Genomic DNA, 25,587 nt, shown 5'->3' on the forward strand with positions numbered 1-25,587 from the left:
ATAAAGAATATCAACAATAATGTGTGCTCTGTGTTGAAAGTCTGCTTCCCAACTCAACAATGGTGCCTTTTCTGGTGGTTTCTTCTTACTAACTTGCAGTTTCAGAATCACTTCTCTCTCCCCTTCCTTAGAATGTTTCTGGATGCTTCCTCAAAATTATTTGGCATGTGCCTTAGACACAATAAACAAATTTATTAAAATCCAATACAAAACTAACTTTGAGCCTTTGCACACACTATCCTGTTGCTTGAAACATCCTCTCATCCCTGTGTAACTCCCCCATGACTCAAGACTAGGCTCAAATGTAACTTCCTCCATGACGTTTCTCTGACTGTCTTTTAATTATATTTACCATCCCGTACCTTGGACGATAATTATTTGTTTTGTCTATCTGTGAAGATGGCCACAAACAAGTTCTCCTATTCTTGTGCACATAGGTTGCTCCTCCAACTAAAAGGTGCAACTTATTTTTCCTCCTCTTGAATCCAGGCTACTCTTGTGACATTTTGACTAACAGAACGCAGAGGACAGGACACAGTGCCAATTCCAGGTCGAGGCTTCAAGAGGCCTGGTAACTTCCTTTTTTGCTCCTTTGGTGCCATGAGACACTGTCCTGCTAGAAAAATGGGCCATGAAGGGGGGAGAAAGACAAAGAGAGAAATGTTCTGAATGAGAGACTATGAAGAAGGCCTAGCCAGCTTCCAGCTGTTCTATTCACTTCTGCTGAGATGCCAGAAAAGTGAGTGAAGCCTTTGTGGATACTAACCATGCCGCCTTAGCCAACAGCCTGTGAAACAGAATCAGGCAGTCCCCATCAAGCTCTGCTCAACTGCAGAACTGAGAGCAAATAAATGGCGCTTGTTGTTGCAAGTCACTGTGTGTTATTCCGTAGTAGCTGGTAACAGATACACTATCTCATCTCTCTACTGAGACCATAATAATGCCTTTAGGGCTCCAAGCACAGTATACTGCATGAAGTAGGCACTCGGATATTTGTTGAATAAATCAATCGAATGTAAGTTAGAAGGTGAAGCACAGCATTCAAACATAACTACTGTGGGATTTTATTTGGTTTTGGATTGTCATTATATCAAATACCATGGCTAATCAAAAAGCTGACTATATCATTGAAAGTATTACAGTAGAGTACGTTGTCAATCATTTATCATATGATATTGATATAATTACCTTTCAAGAACAGAATTCAAAATAAAATTGCTTCTTACAACTTAATAACAAAAACCCAATCTGATTAAAAAATGGGCAGAGGATCTGAACAGACATTTTTCCAAAGACAGACAGATGGTACATGTACATGAAAAGATGTTCAACATCACTAATCATCAGGGAAATTCAAATCAAAACCACAATGAGATGTCACCTCGTACCTGTTAGAATGGCTATCATCAAAAAGATAAGAAATAATAAGTGTTGGTGAGGACGTAGGAAAAAAGGGAACCCTCATATACCATTGGTGGAAATGTAAATTGGTGTGGCCACTCTGGAAAACAGTATGGAGGTTCCTCAAAAAAACTAAAAACAGAACTACCATATGATCGAGCAGTTCTACTTCTGAGTATTTATCTGAAGAAAACAAAAACACTAATTTGAAAACGCTAAAAGAAAAAACACTATGTGTACCTCCCACATCACTGCATTATTTACAATAGCCAAGATATGGAAACAACCCAAGTGTCCACTGATGGATGAATGAACAAAGAAGATGTAGTGTGTACACACACACACACACACACACACATACAATATACACATACATACACAGTGGAATACTACTCAGTCATAAAAAAGAACAAACTCTTGCCCTTATGACAATGTGGATGGACCTCGAGGGTATTATGTTAAGTGAATAAGTCAGATACAGACAGACAAATACCCTATGATTTCACTTACACGCTGAATCTAAAAATCAGAACAAATGAACAAACAAAACAAAACTCACAGACAGAGAAACCAGAATGGTGGTTGCCAGAGGTGAAGGGGGTTGGGTGGACAAAATGGGTGAAGCAGGTAAGAGGTACAAACTTCCAGCCATAAAATAAACAAGTCAGGGGGATGTAATGTACAGCCTGGTGACTAGTCAATATTATATTGCACATTTTGTAACTTTGTATGGTGACAGAGAGTAACTAGACTTACTATGGTGATCATTTCACAGTGTACACATATATCAAGTCATTATGCTGTATACCTGAAACTAATATAATGTTAAACGTTAATTATATCTCAATTTTAAAAATTTGCCTCTTGAGCAAAAGTGTTTTTAACACAGTGCTACTCTATGAACTAAGAATCTGTTTTACACATTTTAAGTTTTCAAATTGTCTTTTTTTTTCTTTTTGGCCATGCCAGACGACATGTGGGATCCCAGTTTCCCAACCAGGGATCAAACCCGCGCCCTCTGCAGTGGAAGCACGGAGTCTCAAACACTGGACCATGAGGGAAGTCCCTCAAATTGTCATTTTTGTCATTATATATAAGGAGATACACTTCACTCTGTATACATGCATTTTCTTACATTAATTAAGTGCAAAAGAATGACACAGCACGTTGCTATCATTGACCATTCCCTCCCCCCTTTATCTTTCTACACTTCTTATTCTCTTTGTTTGCAAAACTGAAGAATATTTCCTTATAAAAGTGCTATGTATCCATTGGGCTGTTAATGTTGAGTGGCGATAATAATATCATTTTCCTATTACCACATTTAAAAAGAATAAGACATTTTACAACTAATTTACACTAATGTGTATTCTGTGCATTTCTCCAATTATTTTTCATTGCTATTATAACATTCTACCAGATTGATCTGGAATTGCTCATGCTTGCCCTCAGCTTTTAACCACAAGAATTTCAGTTAAAATTTCCCAAACGTTATAGAAAATTTAACTAAATTCTACTTAATTTTCTTAACCATTAAAATACATTAAAGAAGCCAGGCCTTTGATAATACATCTTGAGGGAAGGAGAGCGCCATATCTGTGGATGCTGCGGGTTAGAGAGAGGCCAGTGACAAAACAGGAGCACGTGAAAGTAGACAACAGGGCCAGAGAGACCACAGGGGCTCTTAGTGACTCGAGGCCTTGAAAGGGGGTAGGCATCAGGAGGAAGGCCCATGGCTTCCTTTCTTGCATGCCTCCATGTCCTACCTGACACCTTATAAGCCAGGGACTGACAGTTCTCATAAACTTGATACTGGGATTAAACAGGCATAAAGATTGAATAATGGTAATATTCATATTCCTAAGGGTACAAACTATATTGCATTTATAATTACGATTTCAGACTATTTTAAAAAACTCTCTGCAAAGAAAATAAAATGCTAACTATTCTACATTGCAACATTAAGAAAATATAAGTGTGTGATGAACTTTTACTATATAAACCAAATTCTAATTTCCCCCCAATTAACTTAGTATAGGATATTGTTTGGTTCTTCCTATTTGTTGGATTTTCACACTTCTCTCTTACACACATAATGGCGAAGGAGGAATAACAGAATTTTAGAATGTGTGTATATTTTAATAAAAATAAGGAAATTGAAATGATAAAAAAGTGTTCCTATTAAGAACTAGTACAACTCTCCACATATAAACCAGTTAAACAAATTTTTATTTGTAAGTAAAATTAACTTTAAGCTACTCTTTATAAGAACACTAAAGAAAAATTTCTAATTCTTATCATTGCTATAAGTTAGTTTCTATTCACAAATATTAAAGTTAGTGATAAAAATGACTTACCTTCACATCCCTGTGAATTATGTTGTTATCATGACAATAGCGTAGAGCTTCCAGTATCTGTCTCATGTAATGACTGTAGAAAAACAAAAGAAATCTAAAACTGTAAAAAAAAAAAAACCCTTATATTTTTAAAACTTAATGTACAGTGTCCCTAGTTTATAACTCCCACCTTCATACTCACTGCCCACGGACACTTTTCATTTGAGTAGACAAGATTGGTGGAATGTGCACCTTAGTAATGAAAAAGTTGGCAGATGCATAAGTTTATGAGCTTTATGAAGAATTAATGCGTTCTGTATTTTCTGAGATATCTAAGTCAAAGGAATTTCACACAGTTCATAACTAAAATAGCTCTGCAAACTAAAAATTCAAGCTTAAAACATGAAAAAGTTTTCTGACACTCAGTTAATTCTACTTAGTTACACTGGATTGCTATTAAGTGACCAGTGCTCAGAGGTACACCAAGGATTCTGACTAAAGGGGTGGGAACCTTTTATCTGCCAGCAGAGGCTGGCTCTCTGTCTTATTTCCATTTAGCTTTAAGGACAAACAAGAAAGAAGAACCCTCTTATGCCTCTACAATTTCTTTTTGCAACATAATCAAGTTTTAGTGGGGCATCCTTGAACAAAGCAGAGTTCCTTCTGGGCCTAAGTCCTAGGAAGTCAAACTCCTCACAAGGTCATCAGGGTCCACAGAGGCTCCGCACTGGGTCCAGGTGAAGAACAGAGGAGGAGCAAGCATTTTAAAGAACAGTCCTTAAAAATGGGCTTCCCTGGTGGCGCAGTGGCTGAGAGTCCGCCTGCCGATGCAGGGGATGCGGGTTCGTGCCCCGGTCCGGGAGAATCCCCCATGCCGCGGAGCGGCTGGGCCTGTGAGCCATGGCCGCTAAGCCTGCGCGTCCAGAGCCTGTGCTCCGCAACGGGAGAGGCCACAACAGTGAGAGGCCCGCGTACCGCCAAAAAAAAAAACCAAAAAGGTAACAGAGTCAACTAGCCACAGGGTGTGACAAGAGCAGTTCATTCAGTATTACTTCAGAACTTACTTCGATTTCCTTCCCTCCATTCTGAAGTTCTTCTGTAATCCCACTGTTTCTTCTTTGAGGGTCTTTCTCATCTTCTCTTCCTCTGAATTTTATTCCCTTCATATCTGTCATTTTCCCCCTACTATCCCTCTTCCTTTCTCACTTTCCCCTTTTCCTTCCCAACTAGCCATGACACAGAAATGCAATATACTTAACATTAATTATTGCTTAGTATTTATTGCATTTTGTTTTTTTCTATCCAGATCTTTTATTCCCCACACTTTAAAATAAAAACTAAATAATTTAATGGTACTTACAAATGACCTTGTGTGTGTGCTTGTGACTCAAGACCAATAAAAATTTTCTCCACTCCTGCTTTAAAATTAAGACATTTCCATTGAGTTCCCTCTTTGGTATGCTACTATCTAGCCAAACTCACATCAATGTCCCTCTAATTAGCATATGCATTATTTCATGTATTAGAATTGATCAGAAGGTTCTAGTTTAAAAATGAAAGGCAGGGGAATAAAAACCCCCAGGCTTTGTTCCTGTACTTATCATTGTCTCCTCACAACTGGGCTCTAAGCAGAAGGAGCCAGGCTCCTGCAGTTGTGATGTCCAATTTTTCTTACTTTGCAAATGTACACATGGCGGGTCACGGTCACATACTCTTTGCCTGGGCCAGTGCGGTTGAAATTAACTTTCTGTTTAAGTTAGGGGTTCTTAACTTGGTGTTGTGGCCCTTTCCTGGTTCAAATCATGCTTTGGAGGATCTGTGACCCCCCGAAATGGCAGAGATAACAAGTGTGAAAAACTCTAGTTTCTAAAAACTCTAAAGCATGCTACAAAGGTTAAGTCTATTATTATCAAATTTAGTCAAGATTTAGGAACAGCCTATTTGTGCATCTAGGTGTGAACACTGGAATAGTAGGTAAGCTTAAGTTAGGTAATATGGACCTAGCTTATACCTAACAGCACGACTACTTTGGATACTTAGCACTAGGACAGCCACTTCTATCCTTAGCCTGAAGAAAATTCTAAAAAAAAAAAAAATTCTTATCTCAAAAAGAAAAAACCTCAATGAATGAGCATTTTTAAATCCGAATACTCAATTATTTAACCCAAATATACATACATATTAGAATCTCTGTGGGGGCAGGGTAGAATTCTTTTCCCCAAATATAACATATTTAAACTGATCTTTCTCCACCCTCCCAGTCATGACCCTTGGGAGGCTGTGCATGTGAATAGTGTGCAAGCAGACTACAGAACCAAAATCCACCCATATACATTCTAGAGAGTTGCTGACTAAACTTTAATCAAAAAGCTTCATTTCATGAAGCATCATGGTGGCCTATACTTTCAGAGAAACTCATCAATATCTATGTTTGTCTCCATCCCTAAGGATCAGGAATGATGATAACTCTGTGGAAAGAAAAGAGCTGGCCAGCAATCCTCTCACTTCCTTTGGAAGGAGGTATTTTGGGGGTGGAAGAAAAGAAGGGAGGTGACTCAGCCTACTCTCTTTGGCAACTCTGGGCAAAAAAAGACTACACTTAAAAAAGCTCTTTGCTAGGCTGAAGAAAGCTTATCTCTGGAATTCCCTTAACAGAATGTTCCTGGCTAAGGACTACCTACGATAAACAGAACCAGGATCTCTGAGGCATGAATGGCTTCCTGGAAGATGTCATGTAAGCTATACAACTCTCCAAGATACACAATGGAGATGTTTCATAATTTAAATGCTCCCCTCTGTGTGTGGAATCTCACAAACCTCACGTAGAGACCTCATCTATTCTGGGCCAGAGGTGCATTTCTGATGCAGGAAGGAATGAAGTGAGGAGCTGCCCTTAAAAGGCCCAGATCTCTGTTTGCTTCAGCTGAGCCTTTTGATTGCTCATATCCTTATAACTGTTTAGTAAAGCCTGGTGCTAGGGAAGAATATCTCTCTGATTTGTGACAGTTTGATTTGATAATCTGATCCTATATGTTAGCCTGCTCCACAACTCACCACCTCTGAAAGAACAGAGGTAATCACTAATTGGGTTGTAAGGACTGAACGCAGTTTTCTTTCATGTCATGCTTTGTTGCTCCTCTCGACGCTCAGCCAGTTGGAGAAAAACAACATTATCAATACGATTACTTGGTGTCTCAGAGTCTTCTTGCAATTGGTCTCACTAGAATAACTAATGCAAGCTGAATTTTCCAACAAAGAATCACAGAATCAGAGAGAAGGAAGGTAGAAGTCATCTGGTTGAACGCTCTAAACCAAAGGAAGGATTTACGTGCCCTTGTTACATGGTCATTGGTACTCTGCAGTAGGGGACATACATAATCATACTTTCTGAGGCCACTCCCTTTTGTCATTTTTAGGAAGGGTTTTTAATCAATTGTGCCAAACCACTCTCTATGCAGTGTCACTTACTGATCCCAATACTACTCTTTTCTGGTCCATTCTGGAAAGTTCCTTTCATAAAATCACCATTTTAACAGCAATATAGGTAGATCTTAAAATCAACAGGCTTGATTGATATACAATCATCTTGATATATATAAACATCTAACTTTTCTATAAATCTCAAGATTGGGAGAGAACTCAAGTCATTTCACTGTATGACATCACCTCTACAACACTACTATTCTCCCTATCCTAACATCTAGTCCAGTGGCAGAGGCAGGCTCAAAGTTAAGGAAAAGTGATAGGGATGAGTAGGGAACAGAGTAAAAGCGGTACTGGTTTAACATCAACTCTGACAGCCTATATGCCAGGTACCCCAGTGTTTTTGTGGTTCCAAAAGGAAAACGTCATCTTCCTCCATCAAGCTTCACTATTTTTATAAAATCAACATCTAGAATTTTTAGTTTTCCCTATTTGATGCTGCTGTTAAAAGATATCAATATGGGAAAATACAAAACTCAAATTCTTTTTTTTTTTTTTTTTTTTTTTTTGCGGTACGCGGGCCTCTCACTGCCGTGGCCTCTCCTGTCGCGGAGCACAGGCCCAGCGGCCACGGCTCACAGGCCCAGCCGCTTCGCGGCACGCGGGATCCTCCCGGACCGGGGCACGGACCCACGACCCCTGCATCGGCGGGCGGACTCCCAACCACTGCGCCACCAGGGAAGCCCCAAACTCAAATTCTTAAAGAAATAAATATGAACAATGATATGCAAAAGTCTGAGAGTTTCATTTAGTAGAAGAAAGTGGTTTACCACTGTGTCATAAGAAAAATCAAGACAGCATTGACTACTTTTGGTATTAAAGAATGCTTTTTAATTCTGAAACACAATACAAAATAAAAATTTTAAACTGTGATAAGAATTCAAAACGAGTAAAATGGGATTAAAAAAAAAAAGAAAACCCTAGAATATGCTTTAGTGAACATGGCACAAAAGAAAAAAGGATATTTAGCCTCAGTTCTACCATGAATACATCAGGAGTTAAAAGAAGGAATTAAAGTTAGTATATATAAACTCTCATTTGCTTCTTCTCCCTAGCTCCAGGAGTACAAAACAGCAGCTACCTACAATTGAGTATATTCTTTATCTTGTGTTATAGCTATGGCTGCTCCATCTCCTGAGACTGGGGACCTTGCTCCTCAGTGAGGAGAAGGCAGGGCAAAGAATTTGAAGAAAGTCAAGCCATTCTAAGCTTAAAGTCGCATGAAGTAGTCTCTAAGCTATTTTCAGCCATATCTGTCCATTGTGCCATAATTATAAAAAGAATGATAGGAGGGAGAAAGTTATAATCATTTAATGGTAACTACTTCTCAAATGGTAGAAAGTTTTAATAAATCCTAATGGGCTTGTGGGTTTGAACCCTTCAACATACTATGGTTAGTGACTGAGGAGGGATGCTGTACCCCAGGTATTAAAAAGGCAATTTATTGGAGTGGGTATTTATGATATGGTTGTCACCAGAACAGAAAGTTGTACTGCTTCAAATCTACAAGCAAGTGGCCCAGTGCATGGCTCTTGTGATTTTTCATATTAAATCCTTATTTTGAGTCATTAGTTCTTTACAAGAACTCCTACACTTGGAACAATGGTGGCTACTTGATTGGGAGATCAAACACTGGCCTGAAGCAAATATATTCAGCAGAAAAACTGTGCTTTTATTTCTGTTCCTTCTACTGTTCTATGCTTTTTCTCAGATTAACTGGTCACCTAACAATTTGCTATCACTAAAAGGCAAACTGAAGAACTAATGAGGCACATCTGCTAAAAAGCAAAAATCAAACACACAAAAAGACCCAAGTTTAATTCTACACGGTTCCTGAGCTATCAAATTCCTCCTTGTATAAAAGTCATCAGAAATGGAAAAGATAGCAGTAGTGATGTTAAACTGTAAATCCATATAAATAGATCAATTCATTGTTCAATATTTTGCATTTCCAGTCACTGTTTGGTTCCACTAATGCACATTAAAAGAGAGATGCTCCTTGCAAGAAAGAGTGGCAGTATGCTCGTCATCAGTTCAAAGAGCAGGCCACTTCATGTGATTTCCTTGTCATTTCCTTCTTTTACTTCTACCTTTACTTCTGGGGAGTTCATACAAATTACATACCTGGCCACAGCTTCACTGTATACAAAACCAGCGTCAGCTCGTTTTACGATTTCAAAACACAGATCCGCTCCATCCATACTGTAGAGAAATGTGAAAAAGAATATAAGGAAAGAGAAAATTTCAGGAAATAAACATTGAAAGTGAATACATTGTAACTAAGTTTTTAGTTGACTTACAGCTAAAGATTATAATAAATTATTTAAATCTCCTTTCTTTTGATGAAAAATAGACATAAATTATAAAGGACATTATAACCATCTTAACATTGAAAATCTACAGGGGGAAAAAACAGGAAGAACAAGCAAATGGTAACATCAAATAACATAAAGTGTGGGAAACTGCCTATAAATTTTCTTTAGGTTATCACAACAAAAAGTCTCAGAAAAGGGCAATGTTGGGGGTTGTGGCATATTTTTGAATCAAATTCCAAAATTGTATCTAGTCACATCATGTAATATTTTAAGAATACAACAACGATTCTAAAACATTTAGCTATAGTTATCGCCACTAAAAGGGAATTCAAGCTATATACTGTGAAAGGAAACAAATAATTAGCTAATCCATAATTTATTTTTGTTTATACTTCCATTACCAAAGTTAACTGCTACAAACATACTCTAACACACTGATGTGCTGGTGACGCAGGGTTACTATCTTGCCTCCAAACTTAAAATGGTTCTCTATTTCTCACCAGATCAGTAAGGTTTCTTGTTGTCTCAGCCATACCTTGCTTCTTCTACCTACCCCGTCTAATGACTTTTCAAGAATAATTCACTCTCTACGCAGATTAGTCTTACACTACTCCCTGAATATACCATTTTGTTTCTTTTTCTGCCACACATTTCTGCATATATTGTTTCTCACATTCAAAACCTACCTTAATTCAAGGTTCCATTCCAATCTCACCTTCCCCAGGAAGGCCTCTCAACGATTACCAGTCACATTAAGGCCTTCTTTTGCTTAAATTCTATAACAACTCTATATAGCCCATATTATAACATTTAGCACTTACATAGAAACATATTTATGTGTATACATGAAACTTTTGCCAGATTATTACATATATCAATGAATAGTTAGCTAACATTTTCATAATGCTTTAAGTCTTATAAAGTGTTTTCAAATCCAGTATCTCATTCATTCGTTTATTTAGTAGCTCAGGAACCAAAATACCTGTTGCAGGTTTTATACTGAGGAAATAGACTTCCAGAAGGGAAAGCAAAGGAACTAACTATTCATTACTATTACCTATAATTAATAACTAATCCATTAATAATAATTAATAAACATTACTAACTAATATTACTATTCATCAAGTATCGTGGAAAGCATTCCTTGTTATATCTCCCTTCATTCTTCCCATCATCCCATGAGGTCAGCATCATTCTCGTTCTCAAACAAGTTGTCTAAGTGAGTAGACAAGTATGTTACAGGGACAGAATTCAAATCCCTATCTATATTTAATGTTCTTTCCATTATCTACAGCTACACCTACTAGGTGTGCAAGGAACAAATGTACACATTCAAGCTCAACAGTTCAAAAATAGGGTGAAGTCCTAAAGAACAAGTATATTTTATATTTTCAACATACTCCCACCCAAAACCTGGCAGAATACTATTGCACACAGTAAATATTTAATGAATAGCTTATTTAAATCTTGGTGTGGTTTTACATAAATGAAAATACTTTCACATTTTTACAAGGCTTTACAAATTTTACCTAGTTTTCATTTCACAGCCAACGAACTTTTTCCAACGTCAAATAGGATTCTTCTCCAAAATAATTTTTATGATGGCTCAGTCTACTCTGAAGTATGGCAGTGCCCATTTTGCACAATCAGAAATAAAGCCCGGATGAACACGATCATGTATCTTTGTGAACAACCCTGATCATCTGCTGCAGTATAAGTCCTACCAGCAGAGTTGCTAGGTCAAGGGGCACAGACAATAATACTTTTGATACATACACTACTGGAAATATTTTAACAATTTATACTGCCACTACTGGGTGTGAAAGTGTTCTTTCCTCTACCTTGCCTCTGACTATTCTTTTTAATCTTTGCCAATCAGACAGGAGGAAAAAAAGTCACTCATGATTGCTTTCATTTACATTTCCTTGCCTACTAAAGAGGCTGAATATTTCTCATTTCTTTGTGTTGTGGGGAGAAAAAAAGCACTATTTTTAAAGCTGGCTGCAGTTTAAGCTGGTTGGTTGATCTGTGAAGACTAAAAACACACAGTGAGGGAATTACAGTTTTGTTTAGGCATTTTCCTTTTTAATTGCGAAATGTGAGGATAAGCACTATTCAACTTAGAAGAGAGAAGTTAGGCAAAGGAGAGATCTAAATTGATTGCATCATAAAGCAATAAGAATCCTTAGAGCTAGAGGGAAGGCTTTTTTGGAGGGATCTGGAAGGGGGAAAAAAATCTTAAGGGTAGGAGAAAGTACTAAGGTGGTGAGAGGGCAACACTTAAGGAGGGAACCAGTCAGTGGGAAATAACTGGAAATTGCTTACTGCCCTGTTCTACAATCACCAGCATGGATCGACTCATTTTTCATGGACATATCTGAAACACTAGTACTTGAAATGACAATTTCTACATTTACATATACACACACCAAGGTATTTTTAGGTTTCTACTCTTTTCCACTATTTTTGTATCTAGTCCCATACCATTTTTAATTCTGCAATAGTATATTTTAATATTTGGCAAAATAAGTCTCATTTCATTATTATTCTTTGTAAACATTTTCTTATGAGTTTTTTCTCCCAGCTGAACTTTAAAATTAGTTTCTCAAATGCTAAAAATTTTTTATATTTTGGCTGAAATAATATTATATTTATAGATTAACCAGTAGAAATTAACATTTTCTTAATATTCTCATCCTTGAACATGATATGCCTCGCCATTTCCTTTCATGTCTCTAAGTTACAGTTTTAAGGTTTTCTTCACATTAGTTCCAAATATTGATTATTGGGTCCCCCCCCAGGCATTTTATATTTTTAGTTGCTATTATAAATGGGATCTTTTGGCTATTATACATTTTTTTAATACAATGGTTCATAACCAGGGGTACCAAAAAAAAAAAAAAAACCTATGGAACTTCTAAAACATGCCGGCATGCTCTATGAGGGTTTAGTCGGAAAGTAAGTCATTACTGTGAAAGTAATTTTCTATTATTGAAGCTAGTTGATTAGTTAATTGCAACACTAATTGATATTAAAGTAAAAAAGGCAATCCATTAATTTTAAATTTTATGAGATACAGAAATAACTAAAAATACTGCTATTCATGCAAATTTTATTCATCACAGAAACTTAAAATATACATATTCATAATGCATACAATCCTAATATAATAACCTTGAACAAAAAGTTCAATGTCTTAATTCTTTGATAAACTTTATCTGATAATATGATTTTAAAAACAATGATGGGACTTCCCTAGTGGCGTAGTGGTTAAGAATCCGTCTGCCAATGCAGGGGACAGGGGTTCAAGCCCTGGTCCGGGAAGATCCCACATGCCATGGAGCAACTAAGCCTGTGCGCCACAGCTACTGAGCCCGCGTGCCACAACTACTGAAGCCTGCATGCCTAGAGCCCGTGCTCCACAGCAAGAGAAGCCACCACAATGAGAAGACTGCGCACCGCAATGAAGAGCAGCCCTCACTCGCTGCAACTAGAGAAAGCCCGCACACAGCAATGAAGACTCAACACAGCGAAAATAAATAATGAATAAATAAATAAACTTAAAAAAAACCAATTATAAGGCTTCTTCTATTGTTTTTCGCTTTGGCTTCCCATCTTAGTGTGTTTCTGGAGCTGCCAAGAAGCTTCAAGAAGCATGTTCTGAATTTCCCCAGTTGGTTCCATTCTGAGGGAGTAAATGAGACAGAGAAGAAACCCTGCTAAGGAAGAGTGTGGGGAATGCTTCTATACTATACACAGAGAAAAACTATGGGAGGTTTACTCTGAATTGTGAAAAGTGATGGGATTATGAATGATCTTACCTCCCCCACTTCATCTATCTGAATTTTTAAAATTTTGTAATAAACATGCATTACTTATAAAATTTTTAAAAACTGTCCATAAACAAATGCTCCAAACAAACAAAACAGATCACAGGTCTAGAGGCACAAGGTATGGCTGGCTGTATGTTGAAGGGAATCAGAATATGCCACCCAAAATATGCCACTTTAGCACAGGATTATTTTGAACTGAAGGCAATCGAAAATCAGCAGATACAGGAAGAATGCTGTACTCTCCTCCATTCTGCCTAAAAACAGGACATAAATTTCCCTTTGTAAAGGTGACAGAAATTTCCTTTTGTAAAGGTGTTCCCCTCTCATGTACCGGGAAGAAGAAAACTACTCTTACCTGTGTAATAAACCTTACTAAATAACTCTTATTTACCATATATTTTCCGATCACCTTCCCACAATTTACCCCCAACCCCAGATGCCCAAACTCCCCCCTTCTCTTGTCTAGTTTCTTTACTTTCACTGTTAAAATGGTATATAAGCCTCTGGGTCTCTGTGGCTTTCACTTTTTTCTGTGAGCATGTCCCCCACCCACCATGTGCGAATGAAAATCTTTTCTCCTGCTAATCTGTCATTTGCCAGTTTAATTTGCAGGCCTCAGTCATGTAACCAAAAAGTATAGAGGAAAGGTTTTTTTCCCTCCTCTACAATGTATTCTGCAAAAGCAGAGAAAGAGGAGGCTTGTAGGAGACTTGTACCTGATTGTATGACAGTGCTTCTCAAATTAACTGTGGTGAAGGGCTAGCTTTTTCCCCCCTCAGGTATTTTAACAACTAATACTTTTTACAACATACAAAATCATGTGCTACGATTTCACAGCAATGTCAAATTACTCTAACAGTTTCTAGACGTTTAGTCTCAATTTCTGTTCTTATCTCATTATAGAGGAGTAAATGGCTGGTAGATTGGAATGTGTCTGCAAACTATTCTTTGAGAAACACTGTAAAGGACAGATCAAATCTGGATTTCTCTGACCAGCATTTCCCCTGAAGGTGACAGAAACAACTACAAAGACTGCACGAAATAAAAAAAAAAAATTTAAGCATTAAAGAATCACCAGCATAAAGAGTGAAAAACTACCTAGTGAGAACAGAGAAAGGATTAGAGCTCAAAGAAGTGAGCAAGAGCTGCTTCTGCCCTGGGGATAGGGAGGGGCTCTGGAAAGAAGGCAGCTGTGGAGGCAGGAGGCTTCACTTTTGGGGAGCTCGAGAGAAGTGGAAGGGGGCAGTCAGATGGAGATTTACAGGGTCCAACTTCTTTTGCAGCAGAGTGATCCAAGAGGAGAGACAGAGCTATTCCTTTGGCACACCTCAGAAGAGCCCATCAAAGGCTAAGGCTCTGATAAAATACCTTACACCCCAGGCTGGAATCATAAAGAGCTGTGTTTTGAAAAGTGGGGTATAGAATATATTCTGGTATGTCTTACTGGTATCATAGGAAAACCCCAATGCTTACCATGGAGATAAAAGCTGAATTTAAAAACTTCAGTAAGAAACAAGAAATCATCAAAAGTGACACTACAGATTTGAAAAAGTAGCAAGAAGAAATTTCAGAATGGAAAAACATAAAATCAAAATTAAGAATTTGAGCAGATTAGATAGAAGAGAAAATTAGTGAACCAGAAGATAATCAGATTGAAGCAAGGAGAGATAAAACATGGAAAATATAAAAGTGAGGATAAGAAACATAAAAGATTACAGTGAGAAAGTCACCATGTATTTTATTGAAGTTTAATTTAAAAAGTGAAAAGAAAATGAAGCAGAAGCAATACTGAAAATACAACGGCTGATAATTACCCAGAAATGATTAAAGATACCAATCCACTGATTTGAAAAGCCCACTAAACATCAAGCAAGATATCTATAGTTAGATACATATCAGTGAAAACTGCAGGAAACCAAAGGAAAATAGAAAATCTCACAAACAGTGAAAACAATGGACTCTTAGACTGATAGCCAATTTTTAGTAGCAACAGTGGAAGCCAGAATACAGTGGAAAGGTATCTTAAATCGAAATAACTGCCAATCTAAACTTCTCTTCTGCTGGAGGAACCAAGATGGCGGAGTAGAAGGGCGTGCTCTCACTCCCCCTTGTGAGAACGCCAGAGTCATGGCTAGCTGCCGGACAATCATCAACAGGAGGACACCGGAGCCCACCAGAAAGGGCACCCCCACATCCAAAGACAAAGGAGAAGCCACAGTGAGATGGTAGGAAGGGCACAATCACAGTAAAATCAAATTCCATAACTCCTGGGTGGGTAACTCACAGACTGGAGAACACTTAAACCACAGAAGTCCACTCACTGGCGTGAAGGTTCTCAGCCCCATGTCAGGCTTCCCAACCTGGGGGTCCAGCAAAGGGAGGAAGAATTCCTAGAGAATCAGACTTTGAAGCCTAGTGGGATTTGATTGCAGGATTTCGACAGGACTCGGGGGAACAGAAACTCCACTCTTGGAGGGTACACACAAAGTAGTGTGCACATCGGGACCCAGGGGAAGGAGCACTGACCCCAGGGGAGACTGAACCAGACCTACCTGCTAGTGTTGGAGGGTCCCCTGCAGAGGTGAGGGGTGGCTGTGGCTCACCTTGGGGACAAGGACACTGGAAACAGAAGTTCTGGGAAGTACTCCTTGGTGTGAGCCCTCCCAGAGTCTGTCATTAGCCCCACCAAAGAGCCCAGGTAGGCTCCAGTGTTGGGTTGCCTCAGGCCAAACAATCAACAGGGAGGGAACCTAGCCCCACCCATCAGCAGTCAAGCGGATTAAAGTTTTACTGAGCTCTCCACACCAGAGCAACAGTCAGCTCTACCTACCACCAGTCCCTCCCATCAGGAAACTTGCACAAGACTCTTAGATAGCCTCATCCACCAGAGAAAAGACAGCAGAAGCAAGAAGAACTACAATCCTGCAGCCTGTGGAACGAAAACCACATTCACAGAAAGACAGACGAGATGAAAAGGCAGAGGACTATGTACCAGATGAAGGAACAAGATAAAACCCCAGAAAAACAACTAAATGAAGTGGAGATAGGCAACCTTCCAGAAAAAGAATTCAGAATAATGATAGTGAAGATGACCCAGGACCTCCGAAAAACAATGGAGGCAAAGATCAAGAAGATGCAAGAAATGTTTAACAAAGACCTAGAAGAATTAAAGAACAAACAAACAGAGATGAACAACACAATAACTGAAATGAAAACTACACTAGAAAGAATCAATAGCAGAATAACTGAGGCATAAGAACGGATAAGTGACCTGGAAGACAGAATGGTGGAATTCACTGCTGCAGAACAGAATAAAGAAGAAAGAATGAAAAGAAATGAAGACAGCCTAAGAAACCTCTGGGACAACATTAAACACAACAACGTTCCCATTATAGGGGTCCCAGAAGGAGACGAGAGAGAAAAAGGACCAGAGAAAATATCTGAAGAGATTATAGTCAAAAACTTCCCTAACATGGGAAAGGAACTAGTCACCCAAGTCCAGGAAGCACAGCAAGTCCCATACAGGAAAAAGCTAAGGAGAAACATGCCAAGACACCTAGCAATCAAATTGGCAAAAATTAAAGATAAAGAAAAATTACTGAAAGCAGCAAGGGAAAAATGACAAATAACATACAAGGGAACTCCCATAAGGTTAACAGCTGATTCCGCAGCAGAAACTCTACAAGCCAGAAGGGAGTGGCATGATAAAGTGACGAAAGGGAAGAACCTACAACCAAGATTACTCTCCCCAGCAAGGATCTCATTCAGATTCAATGGAGAAATCAAAAGCTTTACAGACAAGTAAAAGCTAAGAGAATTCAGCACCACCAAACCAGCTCTACAACAAATGCTAAAGGAACTTCTCTAAGTGGGAAACACAAGAGAAGAAAAGGACCTACAAAAACAAACCCAAAACAATTAAGAAAATGGTCACAGGAACGTACATATCAATAATTACCTTAAACATGAATGGATTAAATGCTCCAACCAAAAGACACAGGCTTGCTGAATGGACACAAAAACAAGACCCAACTATATGCCGTCTACAAGAGACCCACTTCAGACCTAGGGACACATACAGACCGAAAGAGAGGGGATGGAAAAAGATATTCCATGCAATGAATATCTTTTTCCAACACTTTCAGTCTGTATGTGCAAATGAAAATCAAAAGAAAGCTGGAGTAGCAATACTCATATCAGATAAAATAGACTTTAAAATAAAGAATGTTACAAGAGACAAGGAAGGACACTACATAATGATCAAGGGATCAATCCAAGAAGAAGATATAACAATTACACATGCACCCAACATAGGAGCACCTCAATATATAAGGCAACTGCTAACAGCTATAAAAGAGGAAATAGACAGTCACACAATAACAGTAGGAGACTTTAACACCTCACGTACACCAATGGACAGATCATCCAAACAGAAAATTAATAAGGAAACACAAGCTTTAAATGACACAAGAGACCAGACAGATTTAATTGATATTTATAGGACATTCCATCCAAAAACAGCAGAATACAATTTCTTCTCAAGTGCGCATGGAACATTCTCCAGGATAGACCACATCTTGGGTCACAAATCAAGCCTCAGTAAATTTAGGAAAAGTGAAATCATACCAAGCATCTTCTCTGACCACAACGCTATGAGAATAGAAATGAATTACAGGGGAAAAAAAAACGTAAAAAACACAAACACATGGAGGCTAAACAATACGTTACTAAATAACCATGAGATCACTGAAGAAATCAAAGAGGAAATCAAAAAATACCTAGAGACAAATGACAATGAAAACACAATGATCCAAAACCTATGGGATGCAGCAAAAGCAGTTCTAAGAGGGAAGTTTATAGCTATACAAGCCTATCTCAAGAAACAAGAAAAATCTCAAATAAACAATCTAACCTTACACCTAAAGGAACTAGAGAAAGAAGAACAAACAAAACGCAATGTGAGCAGAAGGAAAGAAATCATAAGGATCAGAGCAGTAATAAATGAAATAGAAACAAAGAAAACAAGAGCAAAGATCAATAAAACTAAAAGCTGGTTCTTTGAGAAGATAAACAAAATAGATAAACCATTAGCCAGACACATCAAGAAAAAGAGTGAGAGGACTCAAATCAAAAAAATTAGAAATGAAAAAGGAGAAGTTACACCAGACACTGCAGAAATACAAAGCATCTTAAGAGACTACTACAAGCAACTCTATGCCAATAAAATGGACAACCTGGAAGAAATGGACAAAGTCTTAGAAAGGTATAACCTTCCAAACTGAACGAGGAAGAGAGAGAAAACATGAACAGGCCAATCACAAGTAATGAAATTGAAACTGTGATTTAAAATCTTCCAACAAACAAAAGCCCAGGACCAGATGGCTTCACAGGGGAATTCTGTCAATCATTTAGAGAAGAGCTACCACCCATCCTTCTCAAACTCTTCCAAAAAACTGCAGAGGAAGGAACACTCCCAAACTCACTCTATGAGTCCACCATCACCCTCATACCCAAATCAGACAAAGATACTACAAAAAAAGAAAATTACAGACCAATATCACTGATGAATATAGATGCAGAAATCCTCAACAAAATACTAGCAAACAGAATTCAACAACACATTAAAAGGATCATACATCATGATCAAGTGGGATTTATTTGAGTTGCAAGGATTCTTCAGTATACGCAAATCAATCAATGTGATACACCATATTAACAAATTGAAGAATAAAACCCATATGATCACCTCAATAGATGCAGAAAAAGCTTCTGACAAAATTCAGCACCGATTTATTTTAATATCTCTCCAGAAAGTGGGCACAGAGGGAACCTACTTCAACATAATAAAGGCCATATACGACAAACCCACAGCAAACATCATTCTCAATGGTGAAAAACTGAAAGCATTTCCTCTAAGATAAGGAATAAGACAAGGATATCCACTCTCCCCACTATTATTCAACATAGTTTTGGAAGTCCTAGCCACGGCCATCAGAGAAGAAAAAGAAATACAAATTGGAAAAGAAGAAGTAAAACTGTCACTGTTTGCAGATGACATGATACTATACATAGAGAATCCTAAAGATGCCACCAGAAAACTACTAGAGCTAACCAATGAATTTGGTAACACTGCACGTTACAAAATTAATGCACAGAAATCGCTTGCATTCCTCTACACTATTGATGAAAAATGTGAAAGAGAAATTAGGGAAACACTCCCATTTACTACTGCAACAAAAAAAATAAAATACCTAGGAATAAACCTACCTAGGGAGACAAAAGACCTGTATGCAGAAAACTGTAAGACATGGATGAAAGAAATTAAAGATGATACCAACAGAGGGAGAGATATACCATGTTCTTGGATTTGAATAACTGATATTGTGAAAATAACTATACTACCCAAAGAAATCTATAGATTCAATGCAATCCCTATCAAATTACCAATGGCATGTTTTACGGAACTATAACAAAAAATCTTAACATTTGTATGGAGACACAAAAGACCGCAAATAGCCAAAGCAGTCTTGAGGCAAAAAAACGGCGCGGGAGGAATCGGACTCCCTGACTTCAGACTATATATTACAAAGCTACAGTAATCAAGACAATATGGTACTGGCACAAAAACAGAAACATAGATCAATGGAAAAAGATAGAAAGCCCAGAGATAAACCCACACACCTATGGTCAACTAATCTATGACAAAGGAGGCAAGGATATACAATGGAGAAAAGACAGGCTCTTCAATAAATGGTGCTGGGAAAACTGGACAGCTACATGTAAAAGAATGAAATTAGAACACTCCCTAACACCATACACAAAAATAAACTCAAAATGGATTAGAGACCTAAATGTAAGACTGGACACTATAAAACTCTTAGAGGAAAACATAGGAAGAACACTCTTTGACATAAATCACAGCAAGATCTTTTTTGATCCACCTCCTAGAGTAATGGAAATAAAAACAAAATAAACAAATGGGACCGAATGAAACTTCAAAGCTTTTGCACAGCAAAGGAAACCATAAACAAGGCGAAAAGACAACCCTCAGAATGGGAGAAAATATTTGCAAACGAATCAAAGGACAAAGGTTTAACCTTCAAAATATATAAACAGCTCATGCAGCTCAATATTATAGAAACAAACAACCCAATCAAAAAATGGGCAGGGGCTTCCCTGGTGGCGCAGTGGTTGAGAGTCCGCCTGCCGATGCAGGGGACACAGGTTCGTGCCCCGGTCCGGGAAGATCCCACATGCCGCAGAGCGGCTGCGCCCGTGAGCCATGGCCGCTGAGCCTGCGCGCCCGGAGCCTGCTGCTCCGCAACAGGAGAGGCCACAACAGTGAGAGGCCCATGTACCGAAAAAAAAAAAAAAAAAAAAAAAGGGCAGAAGACCTGAATAGACATTTCTCCAAAGAAGACATACAGATGGCCAAGAAGCACATGAAAAGCTGCTCAACATCACTAATTTTTAGAGAAATGCAAATCAAAACTACAATGAGGTATCACCTCACACCATTTAGAATGGGCATCTTCAGAAAATCTACATACAACAAACGCTGGAGAGGGTGTGGAGAAAAGGGAACCCTCTTGCACTGTCGGTGGGAATGTAAATGGATACAGCCACTATGGAGAACAGTATGGAGGTTCCTTAAAAAACTAAAAATAGAATTACCATATGATCCAGCAATCCCACTACTGGGCATATACCCAGAGAAAACCATAATTCAAAAAGACGCATGCACCCCAATGTTCACTGCAGCACTATTTACAATAGCCAGGTCATGGAAACAAACTAAATGCCCATCGACAGACGAATGGATCAAGAAGATGTGGTACATATATAAAATGGAATATTACTCAGCCATAAAAAGGAACAAAATTGGGTCGTTTGTTGAGACGTGGATGGATCTAGAGACTGTCATACAGAGTGAAGTAAGTCAGAAAGAGAAAAACAAATATCGTATATTAATGCACGTATGTGGAACCTAGAAAAATGGTACAGACGAACCGGTTTGCAGGGCAGAAGTTGAGACACAGATGTAGAGAACAAACGTATGGACACCAAGAGGGGAAAGCCACCGGGGGTTGGGGATGGTGGTGTGACGAATTGGGCGATTGGGATTGACATGTATACACTGATGTGTATAAAATTGAAGACTAATAAGTACCTGCTGTATAAAAACCAAATAAAATTAACTTCTCTTGTCACTAAATAAATGTAGAGAATGAAGGTGAAAAAAAAAATTCTTTCAGATAAGCAAAACACCAAGACAATTTGCTACCAGCATACCTATCCCTGAAGGAAATACAAAAGAATATTCTTCAGGTAGAAGAAAAATGAAGTCAAATGAAAATTCAGAGATTCAGCAAGGCATGTTCCCATAAAATGTAGTAAATATGTAGGTGAATCTAAATGAGCAATGATTGTATAAAACAACTATTTTCTCAGTCTCACTCTGGAGAGAGAGACCATATAAAACAGTTACTATTCAGAGACAGAGAGAGAGGTAGGTATGGGATGGGAGGGGAAGGGGTTTGTGGGGGGAACGGGAGGGGATTGATTGATTTTAAATACAAATACTTGACAACAATAACTTCTAAGTCGGGAGGCATACTGTAATTTCTAGGGCAACCACTAAGTTATCTAACTTTTTGATGTCAGGGCCATTTTCTACTCTTAAGGATTACTGAGAACCCCAAAGGGATTGTATTTCTTGGGATTTTATCTATCAGTATTTGCTATATTAAAAGTTAAAATTCAGAAATGTGGGCTTCCCTGGTGGTGCAGTGGTTAAGAATCCACCTGCCAATGCAGGGGACATGGGTTCAAGCCCTAGTTCGGGAATATCCCACATGCTGTGGAGCAACTAAGCCTGTTCACCACAACTACTGCGCCTGCACTCTAGAGCCCGCAAGCCACAACTACTGAGCCCGTGTGCCACAACTACTGAGCCTGCACTCTAGAGCCTGCGAGCCACAACTTCTGAAGCCCGTGCACCTAGAGCCTGTACTCCACAACAAGAGGAGCCACCACAATGAGAAGCCCCCGCACTGCAACGAAGAGTAACCCCCGCTTGCCACAACTAGAGAAAGCCCGTGTGCAGCAATGAAGACCCAATGCAGCCAAAAATAAATAAATAAATTTAAAAAAATAAATAAAATAAAATCCAGAAATGTAAAAAACATTTATTTTAAAATAATAATAATTAACCCATTACATGTTAACCAAAATAATATTTTTCATGAAAAATAACTGTATTCTAAAACAAAATAAATTTAGTGAGAAGAGTGGTATTGTTTTACATTTTGCAAATCTCTTTCATTTCTGGTTTAATAGAAGACAGCTAGATTCTCACATCTGCTTCTATACATGCAATCTGTTACAGTGTTATTTGGTTGAAGTAAATGAAGAAGATAGGGCCTTACACAGATACATAATTGGAAGAAAAAGGTATGCTTTAGTAGCCCTTGTAGATACTTTTGAATACTCTTCTTTGATACTACACCAAGACTCAAGAATGGGTAGTTTCTTAAAGGCAAATTGCAATGTAGAATCTGAAACCGTATCAACGAACTATTTGTACTCTATTATAATATAATCCATTGTTCTCTCTTGTTCTTTGAATAGACCTTTTACCTGTGCATGACTTTGTAACGTTCCACATTAGTCATTTGAAAAACACTGGTCCACTGAGTTACGCAGTTTCGAAATACTGACACATTTTGATCACATGATATCAAAAATCACATTTATTAATATCACTGCTGGTTACATTAGAAACATTCTTTAAATCCTGGGAAGCTGTTAAGCTCATGGTGGCAGATACAAGTTCTCCAAAATTCTAAGTTTCACTTGAAAATTTGAATTTCATTCACTGGTGACAACTACTGTGAGTTATTTCCCTGGAAGCAGCAGGCTCACTTCGTTCATTTGTTATTGAACATCTGCTGCAAAATCAAGTTTGAGTAACTGTGGTTTAGTCTGTTAGGCTGTTTAGTCCGTCTATTAGTCATTCTTTCAAGTAAAAATGATGTTACACACACACTCATGCAAAATACTATTTCAGCTTACAACTCAAGATATTGCACAAGTGGATTTCTGAGACCCAACAAAATTTAAAGAACTGTAAGCACTCAGAGTATCTTTCTTAATCACAGTAAAGTTAGAAATAAACAAAATAACTAGAAAATCCCCAAGTACCTGGAGATTGAGAAATACATGCTAAATAACCTATGAATCAGAGGAGAAATTGCATTGAAAATTAGAAAGTTTTTCTAACAATGATAATAAAAACAGTACATATCAAAAGTTGTGCAGGACTGAGGCATTACATTTCAAGATTTGGGTGTTGCCATTATTAGACCCAGAAATACAGAAATGGCTGAAAGAAGCAGTTGGTAGCTTTCAAAGGTTGCTCTGAAAGTCCAACCTTTCAGTAGGAGAAGCTAGCTAGCTCCCGCCCCCAACACACGCTCCTCAGTGTTGGAGAAACTTTTCTTGCATCAGGTAATCCACTGTTGATGAAAAGAATACATCAATACAGCCTTTCCAATGGACAATTTTATAATGCTTGACAAAGGTCTTAAAAATGTGCATGTCCTTTGACCCAATAATTTCATTCTAAGGGAAATAATCAGAGATATTTGCCAAGTTTTAACGGCAAGGGTTTATCATGGCTATTTATAATAGGGAAAAGTTGGAAACAACCTAAATGCCCAACAATAGAAGAATGGTCAAATAAACTGTAGTAAGTCCACAGAGTAGAATATTATGCTGCCATTAAAATGATGCTATAGAAGTATATTTATTGATATAGAAAGATGTTCACAGTATATTAAAATATATAAACATATATATGCATATCTATGCACTGAGAAATTTTTGGATATTACAACAGGGTGTTAAAGAGTAAGTGGGTAGGACTGTGTTTAGATTTTTTGTTTGCTTTTTACTTTTAAAAAATGAACAGGTACTACCATTTCTGTATACTAAAAACAGTTCTAAATGCTTAAAAAAATGCAAAAATACTCCTTCAGAATGCAGCTAAAATAGTATCTATAAGGCAGTTTTAATACTTTAAAAATTATTTAAATTTAACATAAATATTACAAATACTGATGTAAAATATTAGAAAATAAGAAAAGATGAAGTCAGTGACATTCCATCAGGAGAAATTTTTTAAGAGAACAGCAAATTAAATCCAATGAAGGTTGAAGGAAATGATAATGAGCAGAAATTAATGAAGAAAAAACAAATAAACAAATAGAGCAAAAAGCAAAGCAAAAAAATAGGTTCTTCAAAAAGATTAATAAAACTGAACTAGAAAATCCCCAACGTTTGAGAATTGAACAATATAGTTTTATTACACAGATCTCATTAGAAAATAAGGAAATATTTAAAACTGAATAACAAAAATAAACACATCAAAACTTGTAAAATGTAGGTAAAGTAGTACTTAGAGGAAAATTTACTGCTGTAAATGCATATATTAGAAAAGAAGGCCCAAAATTTATGATAAGCAATCATCTCCATAAGTTATATAAAATCATCAAATTAAACTCAAACAAATTACAAGTAAATAAGGACAGAAATTAATGAAATGGAAAACAAAAAGATATTGGAGGGATTAACAAAGCTAAAAGTTGCTCCCTGCGAAATGATAAATTTTTGGCAAGGTTGATTTAAAGAAAAAGAGAAAACATATACAGCAGCCAATATTAAGAATGAAAAAGGAGATATCATTTCATATCCTGCAGATATTAAAAAGATGCGATCAAAACTTTATGCCACAAATTTGAAAATTTATAAAAATGGATAAATTCCCAGAAAAATAAAACTCATCAAAACACAAAAAGAATTAGAAAACCTGAATAATTCTTTACTGATTAAAGGAATTGAATCAGTAATTTAAACCTTCTGGCATAGAAAACTCTAGGCCTAGATGGCATTTCTGACAAGTTCTACTGAAGAGAAGTTCTACTGAGGAGAAATAAAATGAATAAAAAGCAGGAACAGTTTCCAATTCATTTTATGAAGCTAGCTTAACTTAGATACTAAAACCTGTTAAGGACAGCATGAGAAAATTAAAGGGCAATCTCACTAATGAACATAGATGTAAATAAGCCAAATAAAACCATACCGAGCAATATTTAAGAATTACATCAGGGGCTTCCCTGGTGGCACAGTGGTTAAGAATCCACCTGCTAAGGCAGGGGA

General features: G+C 37.6%; 1 protein-coding gene across 8 annotated transcripts in view; it reads right to left on the reverse strand.

Annotated features, from left to right (window-relative positions):
- CASK (calcium/calmodulin dependent serine protein kinase) overlaps positions 1 to 25,587 on the reverse strand; it is a 386,526-nt gene that overhangs the window by 179,262 nt on the left and 181,677 nt on the right. For 4 of the 8 annotated variants that reach the window (XM_029240361.1, XM_029240363.1, XM_029240356.1 and 1 more), the window contains exons 4-5: positions 9,345 to 9,422; positions 3,759 to 3,831 (exon numbers count right to left, since the gene is read on the reverse strand). In XM_029240361.1, coding sequence (XP_029096194.1) covers positions 3,759 to 3,831; positions 9,345 to 9,422 — 151 coding nt within the window. Of the gene's footprint in view, positions 1 to 3,758; positions 3,859 to 9,344; positions 9,423 to 25,587 lie in introns of all 8 variants that reach the window. The other 4 variants (XM_029240362.1, XM_029240359.1, XM_029240357.1 and 1 more) reach the window with 1 other exon arrangement.

This window comes from Monodon monoceros, unplaced genomic scaffold (genome assembly GCF_005190385.1).
Source record: "Monodon monoceros isolate NGI ecotype Baffin Bay Population unplaced genomic scaffold, NGI_Narwhal_1 Super_Scaffold_22, whole genome shotgun sequence".
Classification (NCBI taxonomy): Eukaryota; Metazoa; Chordata; class Mammalia; order Artiodactyla; family Monodontidae; genus Monodon; species Monodon monoceros.